Source organism: Harpia harpyja, chromosome 17 (genome assembly GCF_026419915.1).
Source record: "Harpia harpyja isolate bHarHar1 chromosome 17, bHarHar1 primary haplotype, whole genome shotgun sequence".
In the NCBI taxonomy this organism is placed as follows: domain Eukaryota; kingdom Metazoa; phylum Chordata; class Aves; order Accipitriformes; family Accipitridae; genus Harpia; species Harpia harpyja.
The window spans coordinates 11,568,704-11,586,000 of NC_068956.1; the positions used below are offsets into that span (position 1 = coordinate 11,568,704).

Consider the following 17,297-nt stretch of genomic DNA (forward strand, 5'->3'; position numbering starts at 1 on the left):
TGATTTCACTGAATTTTAGCCACCTATCTTGGTTAAATTGATTTTTAGCATCCTTGTGTTTGCAAGAGATGAGCGTTTGCTTTGGTCACCCACACCTCTGTGTTGCTAGCTCCAGCTGAGATACTTGGGTCTCTAGAGATCTGCAAGTGGCTCTCAGGTGTGACACAGGACACGTGGGAGACCCTTGCCACCTTGAGTGGCATCTGGAGGCTGAGCAGGACGCTTTGCTGCACTTCAAATGGCACCAGATGCTCCTGTCTAGGGTAGACAACTGAATCTTGCCTGGAGAGGCAATTCCTTCTGCCTGCTTTAGACATCTCTTTCAGTATGGGCTGGGGGAAGGCCACCTCTCTCCATGGACTCTGTGGCTTTATGCTTGACTCTTTTCAGTGGTTCAAGTTAGACAAGATGAATTGGACTCTACTTTCTGTGTTATTCCGTATGTCTTCCTACCAGAGCTTGTTTGAAGTCGCAAGTCCTTTAGGTCAGACAAATCAAGCCAGAAAAGAACTTCAGAATAACAATATTTAATATTTACATATATCAGTGAGGCCAGTGATTGCACAGTTGACAGGACAGAGGGTGTCCCCGTTAGCACACAGAGGTGACACTAAACATCCCCAGAGCAGGACAGCTTGGAACGAGCAGATGGCAGCAGTACCGTGCATTTACCTTCCTGTGCTGGCCGTGGTGTGTGCCAGCGGGTACCTCTCCCTCTCGCGGGGCTGGCACAGCCCAGACTGGCTTTATCGTAGAGGTGAGAGTCAGGGAGACAAAACTGAAGGATGGGGGCAGGGCTGATATTTAGGGGCTGTGAAGAGTTCATAGAGCCCCTCTGGTGATGAAGGAGTCTCTCTCGGTCTGGCTACGTGCTGAATATCCTTACGTCTAGCTGCCTCCTTGACTCTTTTCCTGGTTGAATCAGTTGGCTTTATTTTGATGCCCACTTTATATGGTAGCACTGTCCAGGCTTCACTGCCAACGATGAACGTGAGCTTTTTAAGCCACCTGGCAGGTTTGGATGCACCTAGTCATGATTGCAAACTTCAGCTTTTTTAACAGAAGGTACTTTTAGGTTTTGTGGTCAAATTTCCTGCTTCTAGAGGTGAAGCTATGCTCCAAGGAAATGTACATGTGCTCCTCATCTTAGCACAACTGGCATTTTCTTCCCCATTCTGTATAAAGTGGTTTGTGTGCTGCATTAGAGGATAGCACAACCAACCAACCATGTCTGCAATAACTGTGTTCAAGTAACTTACTCCCATGCTACATTGCAGAAATATGAACGTTTGACTGAGAAAACTTAAATGTCTTTCTTTGAAAAATAGACTCCAAGTGCTTTAAATACATTCAGGTTTTCCTAATTGCATACATGCCTTCAGGATGGATAAAGATTATCTTACAGTTTGGCTGACTTAGGGAAATCAGTGGCATGTCCAAGAAATAACCTCTGAGGAAGTCACTGAAATGATGGGGTTTCTGAAATTTGCCAGTCATGGACTTTAGCATGAAGGGCTTGATCTTAAATGATGATGGGGAATTACGCAGTTCCTGGTTGGGATTACTGTTGCTGTAACAGTAAGACTGATGCAATTTGTTGCCTTTCAGATTATATCTGTTATTTGCTACTACACTGCACATAATCACTACCTTTATTGATTTAATGTTTATCTTTACCAGTTAATTGCTTGTCCATGTGATCTATTCTAGAACAGCCCTACAGACCTGTGTGGAAATTAGTGAGATGCCTGTGGAGTCTCGTGAGGACAAAATTGGTGCTGAGGTTCTCCTCCTTTTAGTTAAACTGGACATTGTTAAACTCTTGCTCCAAACCCTACTGTCTATATTGACCCAAATGCCCCTCCAGGGCTACCATGTCTCTTAGATGCTCCTGCAGAACTGATGTAGAAGTGCACTGGACTTTGTCAAACTTGATAGCAAGCTACCAAACGAGCACAAGGGGATTTGGCTCCAGAGCGGCTGAGGGAGGCTGAAAACCGCGTACTTCAGTTGCTTCTGCAGTGTTGCACATGCCGCTCGATATATTCTCTGCGCATCCTAATTTAAATCTGGGAATGCCTGGGTAGCAAGTTAATAGGAACAAACAGGTGAGCTCAAGGTGGGATCTGGAGAGTACATGAGGTTATTTACATCCAGCCAGAGAGCACCTGCTTCGTGCAGCTGATAGATGCATACATTAACAACAGTTCAGTTCCCATATACACAAGAGGACAAGTGGTGAGCTTTGGTTTGGGGACCTTTGTGTTTTATGCACAAGTACAGCAGTCGGGACCAGGCAGATTTGTGTTTTTGCCAATACCTGAGATTTAGCAGGAATATTTAGAGAGATGAAAATTTGGCATCTCTAGCCTTTTTCCACCCTGACTTCTTTGTAAAAAATACATTTTGCCCCATGAAACTCCTGAACATTTTGGGCTTTCTTTGTCATCCCCCCAGAAATACAGCACAGTGCACTATCCTTATTGTATGTGAATCGGCAGCTCGGGGTGTGTCCTGGCATTCCCTGTAGGTCATTCACATTCCAGAAATATTTGTCTGAAAGGCAATGAAAGAAAGATGATTAATTAATATTCCAGAGGGATATCAGACTTACCGCAAAAATCTTGAACAATGAAAATAAACAGTGAAAAGGAAGCAGTGATGATAAATGAAACACGAAAGAGGTTTTCTTCCATTTTGTAAAATGACATTTTTACTACTGTTGACCAGCTAGAAACACCTCCACTTCTCATCTCTCTCACTTACAGCTGCTGGAGGGTTATTACACTTTATCAAAATGGCTTCTTGAATAGGAACACAACTGTGCAACTGAGTATGTCAATACATCACACTGCTCCGCTGTTTTGAAATATCTGAAGACCAGGTTATCCCTGACTACAATGTGAGGGAGAGAGAGACAGTGTGCAAATGCATCTGTACTGCCTCAGCTCCCCAGAGGAGCTCATTCAGGGGCTGTGAAGATCTCTCTGGTCATGTACCATTCCCAGATCCTGAAAAATAAAAGTGGTAAGAACATAAAGCACTCTGATAACCTTTTACTGCATACCAACCTTTCTTTTCCTCATACATGTGCCACATATAAAGCCGGTAAGTCCATTGATGACTTGAATAAAACAAAGAATAGCTTCAATCACACCAATGACCAGAAGAATAGAGAAAAGGACAATATTCCAAAGGATTATGTTTTCAGGTTCTTTGCAAATGCTCCATGTTGTCTGGTTGAACAAATAACTGTCTCTGTGATAGAGAAAATGAATTGACAATGAATACATTTCTAATAAGAAAATAAAAAATTGAGAATGCTTTCTGTGTTTTCTGGCATTACATTTTCTGAACTTGATTGCACAAAGTGAGTCTCAAATTCTACTATAATTGGTGAAAGCTGGTGATTCTCTTCAGAATTGCCTTTGCAGAGGTGCAACTGATGACTAGAGAAGAAAGCCACATCTGTACATGCACGAGAATCTCCCTTTTGTTTTATGGCAGTGCTAATAACTAAAGGGAAAGGTCCCTAATGGTTTTAAAATGTGTCTCCATATTCTCCTTTCCTGCTGTGGTATCTCAGCCCAGTCCATCCATCATCTCTAGCTCTGGCTTGAAGAGTGTAGTTGCCAAGGATAACTTTAAAGAGTTAGAAAAGACTTTCACTTTGCTTTTCAGAAGCAGGCAGAGTAGACTCAATTCATGATGATTTAACAGATTAATGTGGCATACTTACCAAACATTTCCTTCTGACTCTGGTGGGATTCACAGCTCAGCAGCCTTTTGAAAGTGTACTACAACTTGCAAAAGGGGCTGCTGACAATCACAAAAGAAGAGACTCAGGCAGTTTGCCCAAAGATGATCTTTGGTCAAAGAGATGACCAGCTGGAACATGCTGGCTCAGAGAAAGATGAGTTTATTTGTAGACCAGGTGGACCATCAGTTCACTTTGGAAAAATTCAAATTTGCTATAAAAAGATGGGGGGGGGGGAGCAATTAGGGAAAGCAAAGTTGGAGGAGCACATCATACTTACTCCAGAGTGTCGTTCCTGAAAGGGTAGAGGTATTCTCCATCACCTGTGTCACACAGAGGGCCCGCAATCAGCCCCAGTGAGGAGATGACCGTACAATACGCTCCTCCCGCGAATCCCAGCACAGCCAGGACCACTGACAGCAGCATCTGAAAGGGAAAAGACCTTCAACATCACATGCACAGAAGTATTGAGTAACATGGAAAGCTTACACTGAATGGGAAGGGAACGATCTTTATCTGTTTCTTACTATATGCTGAAACTCATAATAGTAGTATGATATTTGTAGGAATAAAAAATAGTTGAATTTTTCTGACTAGTGCAGCAGGATAGCTGTGAAAGGATTTCAGACTGTATTTGTTTTGCTTTTAAAAGTGGGTATGCCCAGAGCTTTAATTAATCAGAGTTTTATACTTGACCAATCAATTATGAAAAATCTGGTGGTCTTCTTTCAAAAAGCCAATATGAAGCCAGTACTGGCTTGATGTAGTCCACATCATGCACCTTGGCATTTCCACCTCCACCAAGAGCACCTTTCTCAGCCCGTGTACCAACAGAAACTAGCAAGCAACTACCGAACCAAGTATGAAAGCAACAGAAGATGCATTAGTTGTTTTTGCTAATTGATAAGGAAGGCAAAAGAGCCTTTCTTATTGCTGCTTTCCTTCATTTTGCAAGAGCATGACATGTGGTTACCACCGCTCGTGTTGAGAAATCTAATTGTGCTGCGTGTGGCAACAAACTAGCAGTGACTTCGAATTATATGTAATGCACCTGTACATTTTTGCACTGGCCACTCCCACACAAATTACCTTTGCTCTGTTTCGGGGTAGTTTTCTATTAGTGGATGGAATGCATCTGGTTGCTGTTTGTGTATAGAAACAAGAATCTCAAGCAGGTGCTACTGGTGTTGTATCTGGGACAGGCTTCCCACTAGTCTTGTTAAGAGTCCCTGCCTGTGGTTGTTCACAACTCTGCCAAGAAGGAGAAGAGAAAAGGAAACTCTGGAGCAGAATGACAAAGCCAGGGGAAGACGTGGACTGGGGGCAAGGCAGCAGGACTGCCTCGGAGTCAGGGCAGAGGCATGACTGAGGAAGCACATGGGAAACACTCCTGTCCCAGACTTGGGTTTAAAGCCACATACCTCTGGCAACATTTCCCTGTTGCCAGCAAATACCAGTGAAATCTAATAGCCCACAAGGAAGGTAGAAACCTTCTCCTAATGCCAGCTGCTCCACACAGTGCTGCATTACAGGGTCAAATGGAAATATCCACCATCCACGTTGCAGATTTGTGACATAGTTTTAAAAACTATTCACTATCCAAACATGTTCAAGCTGGTGAATGCAGTTTCCAACTTGCCAGCAATGACATTACTGTTTTCTGTACACCTTGCATGCTGCCAGTGTGTGAACTGACTCATTTTGTGTGTCCTTTTGCCTCTAAAGCAATCCTTGAGTTAGAAGTTGCTGGGATTTCTCATGAGATTTATTTCATCATAACTGATTAATAACTCTGTCTTTTTCTGCAAAGCTGGACACTCTTTTTGTCTTTATCTGCATGTTGGCTGAGTTGCCTCTTAGCAGAGTTTCATTGTCAGCAAAATGTAGGTAATTTAGTATATTGTCCCAGACCAAAGCAGTGCTGGGTTGCAGCTGATGCACCGTCTCTCATAATAAGATCACCAGCCGTGCCTCGCGGTGAAGGTGAGTGACTGATACTCTGTCTGAAACTCCTACCTACTCTGAACCACTTCTCCCCACCTATTTTCTCATTTACTTCAACTGTGCATTCTGCATCTTGGTTGAAGGATCTTAATTATGCTAATGATTAGTTTCAGCACAGCATAGCAGTATGGGCATCCTAAAGACAATTATGATAGAAAAAGTCAAATGGTCTTTTGCTACTACTATGTTTTATGATAGTGGTTAGTACTAGTAGTATTCATCAGTACTACCCTTGATGACTGTTCTTTGACGCATGATTTTCTCATTTGAAATCTGTTGCCTGTATAGCTAGCTTCGTCTCACCTATTTCCTTTACTATGCGCATGTTTATATAGACAAAGACTACTTGTCACTGAAAAAGGAGCCTGAAGTTGCTGCAGCTGTTAAATTGGCTCTCCTGGGCATTTTCTAGACACACAGTGTCATTTCTCCATTATATCCACTCTTCTGGAGGCTTTTCTGGAGGCTTGTCCCATATTCTATGGAAATCTAGCAATTTTATTAACTATCGCAGCATCTCAACCTTTCAGCATTTTCCCTAGCTATACCATCTTCATTTATCACTTTTTTTTGAAATTTTTTATTTCCTCATTTGTGTCTTCAGTTGCAACGTCAGGTCTAAGCTGGGACGCTGGAGTTCGTTGAAATTAGTTTCCCATGGTGTTTGCCTGTTCTCTACCTCTTGCAAAGCTCATCATTTTTGCTGCTTTTCTTTTAATGTTTTCCCTGCTTTATCCTTCACACAGTTGGATTGTCTCTGGTGAGCTGATGAAGACTTTTAGCATTTATTCTTTGAGCATTTGCATCAGCTGCTTTGGTGAAGTTACCAAGTTCCTCCTGTCCCAGCTTGTGCTGCTCTTTATTGCCCTGGTTCTTGTTTCATGCACATTTCTTTCTTCTCTGTTTCTTTCTCTGGAGGTGTTTTTTGTGGAATTATTATCCTGTCTGGTTATCCAGATATCTTTGCTTATCTATGTTTGTTTGTCTGGAAAGCTGCTATGGTTATTCTTGTTCTACTAGTAACTCTTATGGAAGGCTTAGAGAAAAATACTGGAGTATATTTGCTGTTGCAACAACAGAAGCTGTGTTTGGGGGGGGGCCTTTTTTCCTCATTGTGCCAGTGCAGTGGATGTGTTCAGATGTGTACACACTAGGCTGCAAGACACGGAAGCTTTCTAAATCTGTTACTTTCCAAAATCATTACTCCATAATGCAAGGACAAGAAGCCATCTAGGTATGTTTGCAGGCAACAATTCAAAATGTATTAACGAAAAAAGCTTACTCAATGCAGCACATAATCACTGTGAACTGGAGAACTCAATAAGGTGAATAAAAGGATGAGAAATTTACTAATTATTATTACTGTTGTTGATACTTCAGCAGCGTGTAAAGGCTGCCATGAAGTCTGAAACTATTAAACCAGGGATTGCACAAAACATAATAGGATGGAGTCCCTACCCTGAGGAAAATGGTTATGTTCTGATTGAATAATAATTCTGATCAGTATTAGTTCTGTAGCCCTTTTTTTTTTTCTATGAAAAGCAATGCTGAGTATTCAGTGTAAATTATAATTTTATACCTAAGGTCCCCAAAGCAGAAAGGTGGACAATCTAGCCTTTGGATTACAGAGTCTCCTGAGTAGTTCCAGTGCGGACTATTTCTCTGCCAGTAGGTAGAAGTTGGTGGAGAAGCCACCAAGAGCTGGGGACCCCATATTGGGTCCACACAGACCCACCTCGCAAGGAGCTCTGGCACCTCGGGGAGTCATTACCATCATGATGTTTGAACCAGTCCCAGGGCTCCTCTGCTCTCCAGCGCCTGGTGGTTCACACCATACCCTGCCTTGGGTATACAGCCCATACAGTTAGGGCATTTGAGCAACCCTGCCGTGGGTGTCTGTGCATTTCCTCCTGCTATCCCCAAAGCAAAGTTTCCCTGACGTTTCTTCTCCTGAAGCAGCACATCATTAGCCTTCAAATCTCCCCGCAATACTCACCTCTTTTTACATGCTTGGAAATCAGTCTTCCCCAGGAGCTGTGCAGGGGAAACTGTTGTTTTTAATGCCATTCACAGCCACTCGCTCATTGCTCATGTCCCCATCTCATCCCTACATTGAGGCATGTTCTATTTAAACCATGGAGTGACTTGTAGAGCTTCACCCCTTTCTGCCTCAAAGAGGTGGGCAGTTCCCACAGTCCCAGGAGACAGCACTTTCAAAGACATACCATCCTCACCAAGCCTGTTGCCTAGTTTGGTTTGAGTAGCTTCATCACCTGGCCATCAGCTAGCTCTCTTTATACAAGTATCATAGCACATAATCAAACTGTTTTCTCAACAGTGTCTATTGTATTCCTCTCTATCAGCAAATAAGGAAGAGGAGGAACAGCTTGCAGGTAACTAATCAGTGATGGGAAGGTGCAGACAGGGCACCTGGCACCCATGGGTGCTGCTAGGAATGGCTCAGGCAGTGAAAGGGTGTGGGGGGGGAATGGAGGAGGGTGGGGGCTCTGCAGATGTGGGCTGCTGGATGGCACTGTGCTACCACCCGCGTTGGTGGGCTGGGGGAGTGAACCCAGCCCGTCTGGGGAAGTTTGGCTCTTGGCTCTGTAATATTTAGTGCTGGGATGAAGGACGGAGAAGGGAGACCTGAGATACTGGGTGAACTGAGCCCAGTTCAGCTGGATTTCCCCTCATGACTTACCATGTTCAGCAGAGCGTGGGAACACCCACAGTACGGCTGTTCTCCACCACCACTTTCTACATCATGCAAAATCAGGAGAAGCAGCCGGCTCAGCCACTGGGTTCAGGGTGCCTAGGCTCACACCCCAGCTCTGCAACTGGCCTACTTGGCCATCATTAGCATCTCCTCTGTGCATGTGACCTTTGGTAAAATCAATATAATGACATGTCCCTTGGGATGTACTTGCTGACATCCTAATGAAGAATGCTATTTTGGTATTATGAATAATGAATTAACTTAAGTAAAACATCTTGAAGAGGTAAAGATCTTCTCATGGATCAAACTAACTATTAATTGAAGAGTACAGAAGAGACATGCTTTATTGTATGGAATATGTCATTCCAGGCTGCTTCTGGGAAAGATGCAGACTAAAAAAAACATTTCTAACTCAGTTTATTCTTGCTAATGATGATAGCCACACAGAAGTCTGTGCCCAGGGCTTGAGGATTAATGGAGATGCCTGTATAACAAACATGTTGCTTTATAATATTCTTAAATATCAAGGGAAAAAGTCTCTCTGGCCTTTCTCTGGATGACAGAGAGCCCAAATTGCATTTGCACCTTTCATGTGCATAACGCTTGGGCAAATGTGTGCTACGGGTCAAAGCCTTCCATGGGGACCAGCCTTCAGAAAGCAGCGCTGGCTCCTTAGCACCAGCCGCAGCAGCTCAGGCTTTTAGCATGGGCCTGCAGAGTAGGGGACCTATCTGCCCCTACAGAGGTAAGCAGGGATGAACCTGTGGAAAAGCAAATTGCCATGGAAGGGTATGGAGGAAACAGGACCAGGTGGAAGCAGAAGGAACAGGCAGCTGTCTCGATCTTTAGATTGCCTTGAGCAGAAGGAAGCTGGAGCCATGTTTTACTTTATGTGGGGTGAAGTGAAGTAGCTTTGTGCCCCTCTGCCCTCAGCGTTGTGCGTATATGCTCCAGCACCTGCCCTGGCTGAGTATGATTTCCCTCATGTCAGTGGCTGCAGTATCGTAACATTCTTGTTGGCTAACTGAGCCCTCAGCCCCAGCCCAGGGACGCTGCAGATCAAGTTCCTGTTCTGCATTTCCCTGACATGGCTGTTGATGGTGGTGTGATGGTTTGTCATTGTACGTTTCCACCTGCTAAGCAGCCATTTAAGAGCTATTGTGCAAACCGTCTAGTGCCATTTCGACACACAAATATCCACTTACCCCACATCTGTTAGCGCAACATCCTGCTCCGCCTGCTCCCAGCATCATGAATGCCGGCAAAATAACCTGTGAGAAAAGCACAAGCTGAATTGGTGTGCAGTACTTCTGCTGGGATGGTTTTTAAAGGCTAGGAGCTGGGGCATCATGTTCCTCAAATGCAAACCACCTTCTGCCTCTTCTCTGTGAGTTACACCTGCTTAGGTGTTGGTGCTTGCTGAAGAGTAACTCGGGAAGAAGCGTGGGATTACAGCTAGAGCTGGCTGGCAAGTTTCTGGTACAGAAATTCTGATTGCTGAAGCTATACTTCTTTTCAGCAGGGTTTTGTTGGGTTTTTTTTCAGGAGCAAATGTGTCAGTTTTGAGAAAACGGAATTTCTTCTCAGAAGAGATGCATCACTGGAGTAAGAATTATGTCCGTTTAAATTTTCTGAGCATCCTACTCTGGATTATAATTGGGAAATCAGTCTTAAACATCCTGAAACACACCTGACTTTGGTTCTTTGTGCTAAGCTTCTGGAAAAGCTACAAAATGGACTCCACTCCACAAGCAAATCCCAGTTCACACCAGCTTTCTCCACAGTTATTATCAGGTGGAGCTGCACTGATACAATGAAACCAGTAACCATCTGTGTCTCAGGATATAATGCCGCTTTACAGAGGCACTCTGGAGATAGGAAAAGCTGGATTTAGTTTGGCAGCTAGAGGGCAAGCAAGCTTTTGTGGGTCTAGCTGTGCAGCCAGAGCACTCCTGCTGTCTTGCCTCTGCCCACCACCGTTTGTGTAGGCATCTCAAATAACAACGCAAGAAAATGAGTATTTGAGAAAGTAGGAAATGGTCCCTATAAAGTAATGAAAGAAGGGAAACCCCCCAAACAAACAAAAAAAGTAAAAGCTGTAAAAACAGCCTGACTAGATGTTGGAGAGATGTTGTCCCATGTAGGGCAGGCAGAGCAGATGTCCATGGTGAACAAAGCCCGGGGAATTTACGTGTGCACTGTGAATATCTCTGTTAGACTGTAAGACAGTGTTATGAAACCTGCTTAGATTTGGAGGCCCCTAAATATTTTTCAAAGGATTTGCTCTCCATTGCCTTTTATGCACACCCCAGGGGCAGCCTCCGGCACCTGCAGTGGTCACTGGACCGCAGCTAGAGACCTGCAGATGTAGAGCACTGAGGTCAAAAAGACATTCCTCTTCCTGAAAAGAAGTCAGCTCTTAAATAATCACAGGTGGTCCCCAAGGCAGCCTCAGCCCCAGCATGCCACTGGCTGGCACTCAGAAGAAGAGCTAATACCTCTGCCTATCAAACCAACACTCCCTTTCCTCCAGGGCTGTCTTCTTTGGAGGTTTCTCATCTAAGCTGCGAACACCTCTGTGTCATTTATTAGCCTGGCTCAGGATGAAGGGTTTGCTTGGCAACTTCCTTTTTTTTGCAGTGTCTGATTATAAACACCTGCCTTTTGACATGGGAATGAAAATTTGCTAGATTTGGCTGTTGTCAGTAAAATGAGGGCTGTGCGTGAGCCACGGCTCAGTCAGGCATTTCCCAGCGTTGCACATAGGCTTTCCATCAGGAAAGACGTTACTATGACACATGGAGCCAGTCTTCCTTTCTTTACACCCTAAACTTTCGAAATAAGGAAATGGAGAGGTTTTCACGTCATATAAATTTCCATTAGAGAAGCAGCAGAGGAGGAGGAAAGGGTGAGGCTGGCTGCTCAGCCAAAGGCAGGTTTTCTAGCTCACAGAGCCAGGCCAGGCTGTTATGAAGTTTCCCCAAAGTCCTGGCTCTGGAGGCTGTGTCCTGGTTACAGGGAGATCCACCAAGATCGGGCAACCTGTTGGCACGACTTCCCTGAGTTTCCTTTGGCGAGAAGCTGGGCACATGGGGGAAAGCATTGCAGCCTGGTCAGTCCTCACTGTGGAGTGAGGATACAGACTAGGCTGCAGTCGTGGGGCATTCTGCCCCTTGCTTAGCTCCCCAGGAGGCCCAGAAGCCAGACTTCTTTTTTCCATGCTTCCAGCACCTGGAAAATGGAGCTGATGATAATGCTTTCTTTCCCCTTCTCTTCACCTGTGGGCATTTGTCATGCTGTTTTCTGGAAAACACATACACTCAACAGCATTGTTTGTGGATCAATAATTACTCCTAATGCTGTATTTTGAAGGTCAATGCAAATTTTTCCTCCCCTCTCACTTGCTGTTCTCATTTTTGATGTATGTGGTGCTGGCCACAGGCAAGCCTCTGTGGAAGCCTTAAAAGAAGGCATGTTTTCAATGAGCCTGTGATGCTCTCATGCCTAACATCTGCCTTTCCTTTCATTGAACGCCAATGACTCCTGGGCTTGCAGTGATACGAATTTTCCACAGGTCTCTCATGTAGTTCCACTTCTTCCTTTAGGCTTCCTTCCACAAACTCACGCTTACGTTCAAGCTCAGCATGAGTAATAGGCCCAAGTGGTAGCTGGAAGAAGAAGCAGGCAAGCTGCTGGTGGAGAACAATTTACTGAATGATCTTATACCAAGTTTCTGCTTTGGGAAGCATGAGTCTGAACCACATCCATTGTAGCTTTTCCATAGACTTACGTGGTAGCTGCATCATAGCCTGACTGTGAATGAGATTTGCTTTTTTCTAAGTTAATTATTCCTAAACATTCATTTTTCTGATGTGCAGGTAGCCAGCTCTGTGCCAGTTTACCATCTGCCCAGGCTGCATAACAGCCAGTACTTGTCATATGCATGTTACTCGCTCGGCTTTTTATCTGCATTTGGGTGGATAATTGGAAGAGTGTAAAGGGAGCAGGCTTTCTAATGAACTGGAAAAGATCAGTATTCTCAGACATGTTCCCTTCTAGTTATGGATATTCACAGAAAAGCGATGAGTGGTGGAATGGAGAACTGGTTATAGAAGAACACATACAAACCAGATCAAACCCAAAAGGAGGTAGGTGGGTGTGTGGGAACACAGCGGGTGTTTGGGATTTAAGCCATTTGGAGCTCCACATTCATTGAGTGTTGGCTGGGTCTCTAATGAACACCTATTGAAACATGTTTTAGTTTTGCCCTTCATGTTTTTTTGTGAATTATGTGAGCATAAAATCAGTTAGAGTGGTAACGAAGGGGTGCAGACAATAGTGAAAACTCACCACTTCCAGCTGAGCTTAGGACCTCAGCTTTGCTTTGACTCATGGAGGATGAACACCTATGTCACCCTTCTCCACAGTGAGAAGTCAGTCCTATTGCTTCCTCCTGACTTGGAGACCTGATATTTATTTCAGGAATACCTTGTATTCCTGTGATTAGGGACTTTTTCAGTCTTGAATGCACTTTCTCAAACCAGTACCCAACTTCCCAGTTAAGCTGCTCAAATGTTTATGCGAAACATATTTCTATGACTTTTTTTGTTAACAGAGGTTTTCTTAGCCCTAAATTTAAAACAAAACCAAACCTATAAGAAACAGTAGCAACACTTCTCTCTTACCAGTATCCCAGCTCCCAGAATGCCATGGAAAAACCAGACCAGATCAGTTATCTCGCTGAGCTGCAGAACTTGTCCATTGGGGAAGTACAGGAGGATGTTGGAGACTATGGCACATGCCGCCAGTGGGAACAGGGTGATCCCAATGCACTTCGAACACTTCCCTGTGCACATGGTAGCTCTCTGCTGAAGAAAGATGCAGGGAGGTTTGGGTTACTGCAGTGCAGGGAGCACGGGATTTCAGCAGTTTTTCTTAAATAAAAGAAGAGTCAGTTTTGAAGCAAGAAATGTTCCAGTTAAGACTTACAGAGATAATCCTGTTTTACAGAGCCTGTTCCCTTCAGAGACTTTATTTAAAATGGAATTATGAAAAACTGGAATGTTTAACTGAATTTGTTTAGAATTGCCAGGACTAAACATGTGTTGGTATGAAATGAATGGAGAGTTTCATTTTAGTTCTTCATGGACAAGTGTCTGTCCATTGGGAACATCAGTAACAAAACCATGGCCACACAAACTGATACCCTGGCTGGCAGATTTCGTGGTGGGGCTAAGGCCTTGGGTGGAAGGGGAGGTGGATGCACCAGGTTGTCTGGGACCACTGTCTTGGGAAGCTGATTTGAAATGTCCTGCACTGAAGGTCTACAAGAGCAGGAAATGACTGCCAGGAATGCCATAGAAACATTCAGCTCTGCCTTGGCGCTGGGGCTATTTCAATCAAAAATATGCTGTCAGCAAGAATTGGAGAAACTTTCATTACGGTTTCCTGTGACGTGCTTATTCTGCAGATAAGGGTAGATAGGACTGTGGGTTACAGGTCTGTATGGCACCCACCCTAAAATATCTGAAAAACTGGAAACATTTCTAATCCTGTGACTATTTGCTAAGGGAAGTCACAAAGCTGTCCCACCTCATTACCAGAGATCTGCCATAAGGTGTAAAACAGCAGCTTACTATTTCACAGCGGTCGGGTTCTTCTTTTAAAATCAAAGACTCAACATAAATGAAGCACTGGTTGAAAGGGATCTCTGCAGGTTGCCAGTCTGACCTCCTGCTGAAAGCAGGACTACCACCAACACTAGGTCGCTGTGTCAGCCATGGCTTTCTGTAGCTGAGCTTTGCAAACCCCCAAGAACGGAGCTACCACCACCTCTCTGGGTGACCTGTTGCAGGGCTGCCCCAACCTCTTGGTGAAAAAGTCTTTCCTCATGTCTAACCTGAATCTCCCAAGCTGTAAACATGGCTGTTGCTCCTCGTTATTTCCTCTCCCACCACTCCATCACCTCTGTCACTCCCTTCCAAGTTTGTTGTAGGCTGCTATTACATCCCTCTTCACCAAAGTGAACAACTTCAGCTTATACTGCACCCACGCTGTGATCTATAGCCAAAGAGAAAAGGCTGATCAGTACAAAAGAAGTGGATCCCCAGATATTTCTCCATGTCAGGTTGGAAATTTCAGACTACTGGGTCAGGGATTATTGAACTTTCACACTGCCATTAACTTTATGGCACAAACTGATCACAACTTCTTCACGATGTTTTATCATAGCTTCACTGCAGCTCAAGGCTTTCAAATGTATAAAAATACAAAATATCAATCTGTGGGTTTCTGTCCTCACAGAAAGCTGACAGTTTATGACAAAGATAGTTTTGATCTCCTTTGAGCAAGTTAGAAAATTGAAGAGAAGGAAGATGATCTGAACACACACCATTTCAGTACACACGCCTGTGTTACACACGCATACGCACAGCCACACACGTGCACATGTCTATGCTTGCTACGTGCAAATAGTTTTTGTAATAACCGAGGCAGTAAACAGTGAAATGTCCCTCAATTTAGTCATGTGCATTGGCTAATCCTGAAAGTTTTGTGACAGAAGTTGGTGTTGAGAAGGTATTAAGCAGGCTAGGAGTACAGAAATCAATCAAGGTTGGGTTCCCAAGCAAAAAAACCCAGGTGAAAGACAGTATGAAGATACTTGAGAAAGCCAGAGACAGGCTGAAGCCAGCTTCATTGACAGAACGAAGACAGTGAAGAGATGAGGTAAGGCATGAAGACAGACCGATGTCCTCAGACCTCTGTAACTGAGAGGGATAACAGAAAGACTTTATGGGATGCTGTATATTTCTGTCAGGTAGCTGAGACTGGCAGAGACTTCTGAGTTTGCATTTCTATAGCGAAAAATTTGCATTGTTCTCTGCTGCTACGAGTTTAATAAGAGCACTATGCTTATATGCCTTTTCTTCTGAGCACTCCACAATCACATTATGCTTTTTAATCCAGCTTTAAACCAAGTTAAGTGGCATTAAACTATTCCAGAAGGGAACATTTTTAACAAAGATGCTTCTTGGATTACAGTTATTACCTATTGTTTATATAGTGCTTAAAATTGGGCAGGGCATTTTGCAAGCCTCTGGAAAGAGCTCCAGCTCAAAGAGATAAAAATCTAAGCAGGCTGGCAATGTGCAAATGAAAGATGAAGTGGGGAGGGAGTGAAGGGAAATGGAAAGAATATTGGATATTTCACCCGTCTTTCTCTGAAATACCCAATGCATTTGCTATTTTTTTACAATGAATTTTGCCTGTCTGCTTTCCTGTCTCATTCCAGCTTTTGCTTTTCCGTGTGTTTGTCCAACATCACCTACTTTCCCTCCCCAGAGAGAAGCAAACAAGCACAGGCACAGCCTAGCCTTGTTCTATAAAAGCTAAGTCTTGTAGGCGAGTTATAAATTCTCTTCTGCATCTTTCGTACATAGCTGGAGGGCCCAATTCTCGCCCAATTCTCATGAAGAAACACAATGCTGCTTCAGCTGGAAGAACAGGGGTTTACAGCCCATTCTCTCTGACCTATCTCAATACCACTTCAAACTGCGAGGAGAACTTACCTAAACATCAATCACCAGACCTAGCGAGAGCCTCTACCACCAAAATCAATGCCGCTTTGCTACCTGTGCACATCAGAGGATCTGACCGTGTTATTACAGCTTAGGAAAACACTCTGGATTGCCAGAAGCGCTCAAAACACTTTATTAATTCAGCAAACAAAAGCACTTTCTACAGCTTTGTTAAGCAAGGCGGCTAGAGCAAGCTTCTAATTTTTAACTAGGGTTTTAGAAAGTTTTGCTTTTTAATGCTGAGGAAAGCATGTAAATACCTTTGCTTACCTTCTACATGGGGCTAAGATGGCCTCCAGGCTCCAGAGTTCCCCACAGCCAGCTGCAGGCTTTCCAGCTCCTCTCTCCTGGAGCGTGGCAGTCTGAGGGAGGCACAGCGATGTTTTCGGGTGATGGCCTCTATTAAACAAATAGCTGTTTCTCTCCAGAGAATGAGGAAATACCCCAAGTTATCCCTGGTTGGCCAGTGCGAGGTTGGCGTGTCACCCAGCGTTATTGATTATTTTAAGGCAGTGTTCCAGTGGTCAATGCCTTAGCCCCCCGGGACATGCAGATTGGAGCAGCGGAGACCTTTTTACTGCTGCAACCATTTCAACCATGCACAGTTTGGCAGAAGAGGAAAGGCAGGAGATGGCAGGGATGCAAGCGCGCAAAGAAAGACAAACAATGGGTGCATGGCAGAAAATGTGGTTGAAGCATGAGATGGTGGCACAACAAAGTCTGGCCATTGGCATGGAGTCATCTTCTGCACAATGGGTTGTGGCTGTTAAAGTTTGGCACCTACTTTGCTCCAAAGCATGCTGCTGGGAGAGCTGAGTGAGGAGAGTGGGAATGGGAAGGGAAGGAAAGAAAATTCTCAAAAAGACAGGGGAAAAAAGAGGGAGAAGGGCAGAAAGGCTGAAGAGAAGGGAGAGTTGTGACCAAGGGAGGAAGCAAGGAAAGAAAAACACAATTCCAAGGAGGAGAGAGTGGGAATATGGAAGGGAAACTGAAGATTTGCTTTGGCAGAGGAAAAGAGAAAGGTAGGAAAGACACCAGGGATGGGCCAAGAAATGAAAAACACAATGAAGAGTATGAAGAAACATTAAAATTAAACTGGGAAAAGACTCATACTGAGGAAAAAGGGACTTTCTTTTGTAGAAAATGTGATAGTAATAACCGTTAAAATATGTCCAAACACTAAAACATACAAACATATGTTACTTGGTAGATTAGACTTGGCCCCAATCATGCTGGGAATATG

At 44.1% G+C, this 17,297-nt stretch overlaps 1 protein-coding gene across 4 annotated transcripts; it reads right to left on the bottom strand.

The window, feature by feature from the left end:
• Positions 1 to 2,370: 2,370 nt before the first annotated feature.
• On the bottom strand, positions 2,371 to 16,473 carry LOC128153503 (transmembrane 4 L6 family member 1-like). 4 transcript variants are annotated; one of them, XM_052812921.1, is made up of 7 exons: positions 16,325 to 16,473; positions 14,377 to 14,537; positions 13,163 to 13,342; positions 9,683 to 9,748; positions 4,038 to 4,183; positions 3,072 to 3,258; positions 2,371 to 2,556 (listed from the first exon to the last, which is right to left on the bottom strand). In XM_052812921.1, the coding sequence occupies exons 2-7, from the start codon at positions 14,398 to 14,400 to the stop codon at positions 2,536 to 2,538; spliced, it is 624 nt and encodes a 207-aa protein (XP_052668881.1). In that variant the 5' UTR covers positions 14,401 to 14,537; positions 16,325 to 16,473; the 3' UTR covers positions 2,371 to 2,535. The 4 variants fall into 4 exon arrangements, with proteins under 4 accessions (XP_052668881.1, XP_052668880.1, XP_052668883.1 ...); XM_052812920.1 differs by having other exon boundaries at positions 13,163 to 13,345; XM_052812923.1 differs by lacking the exon at positions 14,377 to 14,537 and having other exon boundaries at positions 16,325 to 16,469.
• Positions 16,474 to 17,297: the final 824 nt, after the last annotated feature.

Excerpts from the sequence above, each read along its gene's own strand:
- LOC128153503 (XM_052812920.1), bottom strand. The coding sequence starts at position 14,400 with ATGTTTACAGCTTGGGAGATTCAG. Across the intron at positions 9,749-13,162 it reads TTCTGGGAGCTGGGATACTG|GTTATTTTGCCGGCATTCAT; the intron begins GTAAGAGAGAAG and ends CTTTTCTCACAG. Across the intron at positions 2,557-3,071 it reads CATGTATGAGGAAAAGAAAG|ACAAATATTTCTGGAATGTG; the intron begins GTTGGTATGCAG and ends ATTGCCTTTCAG.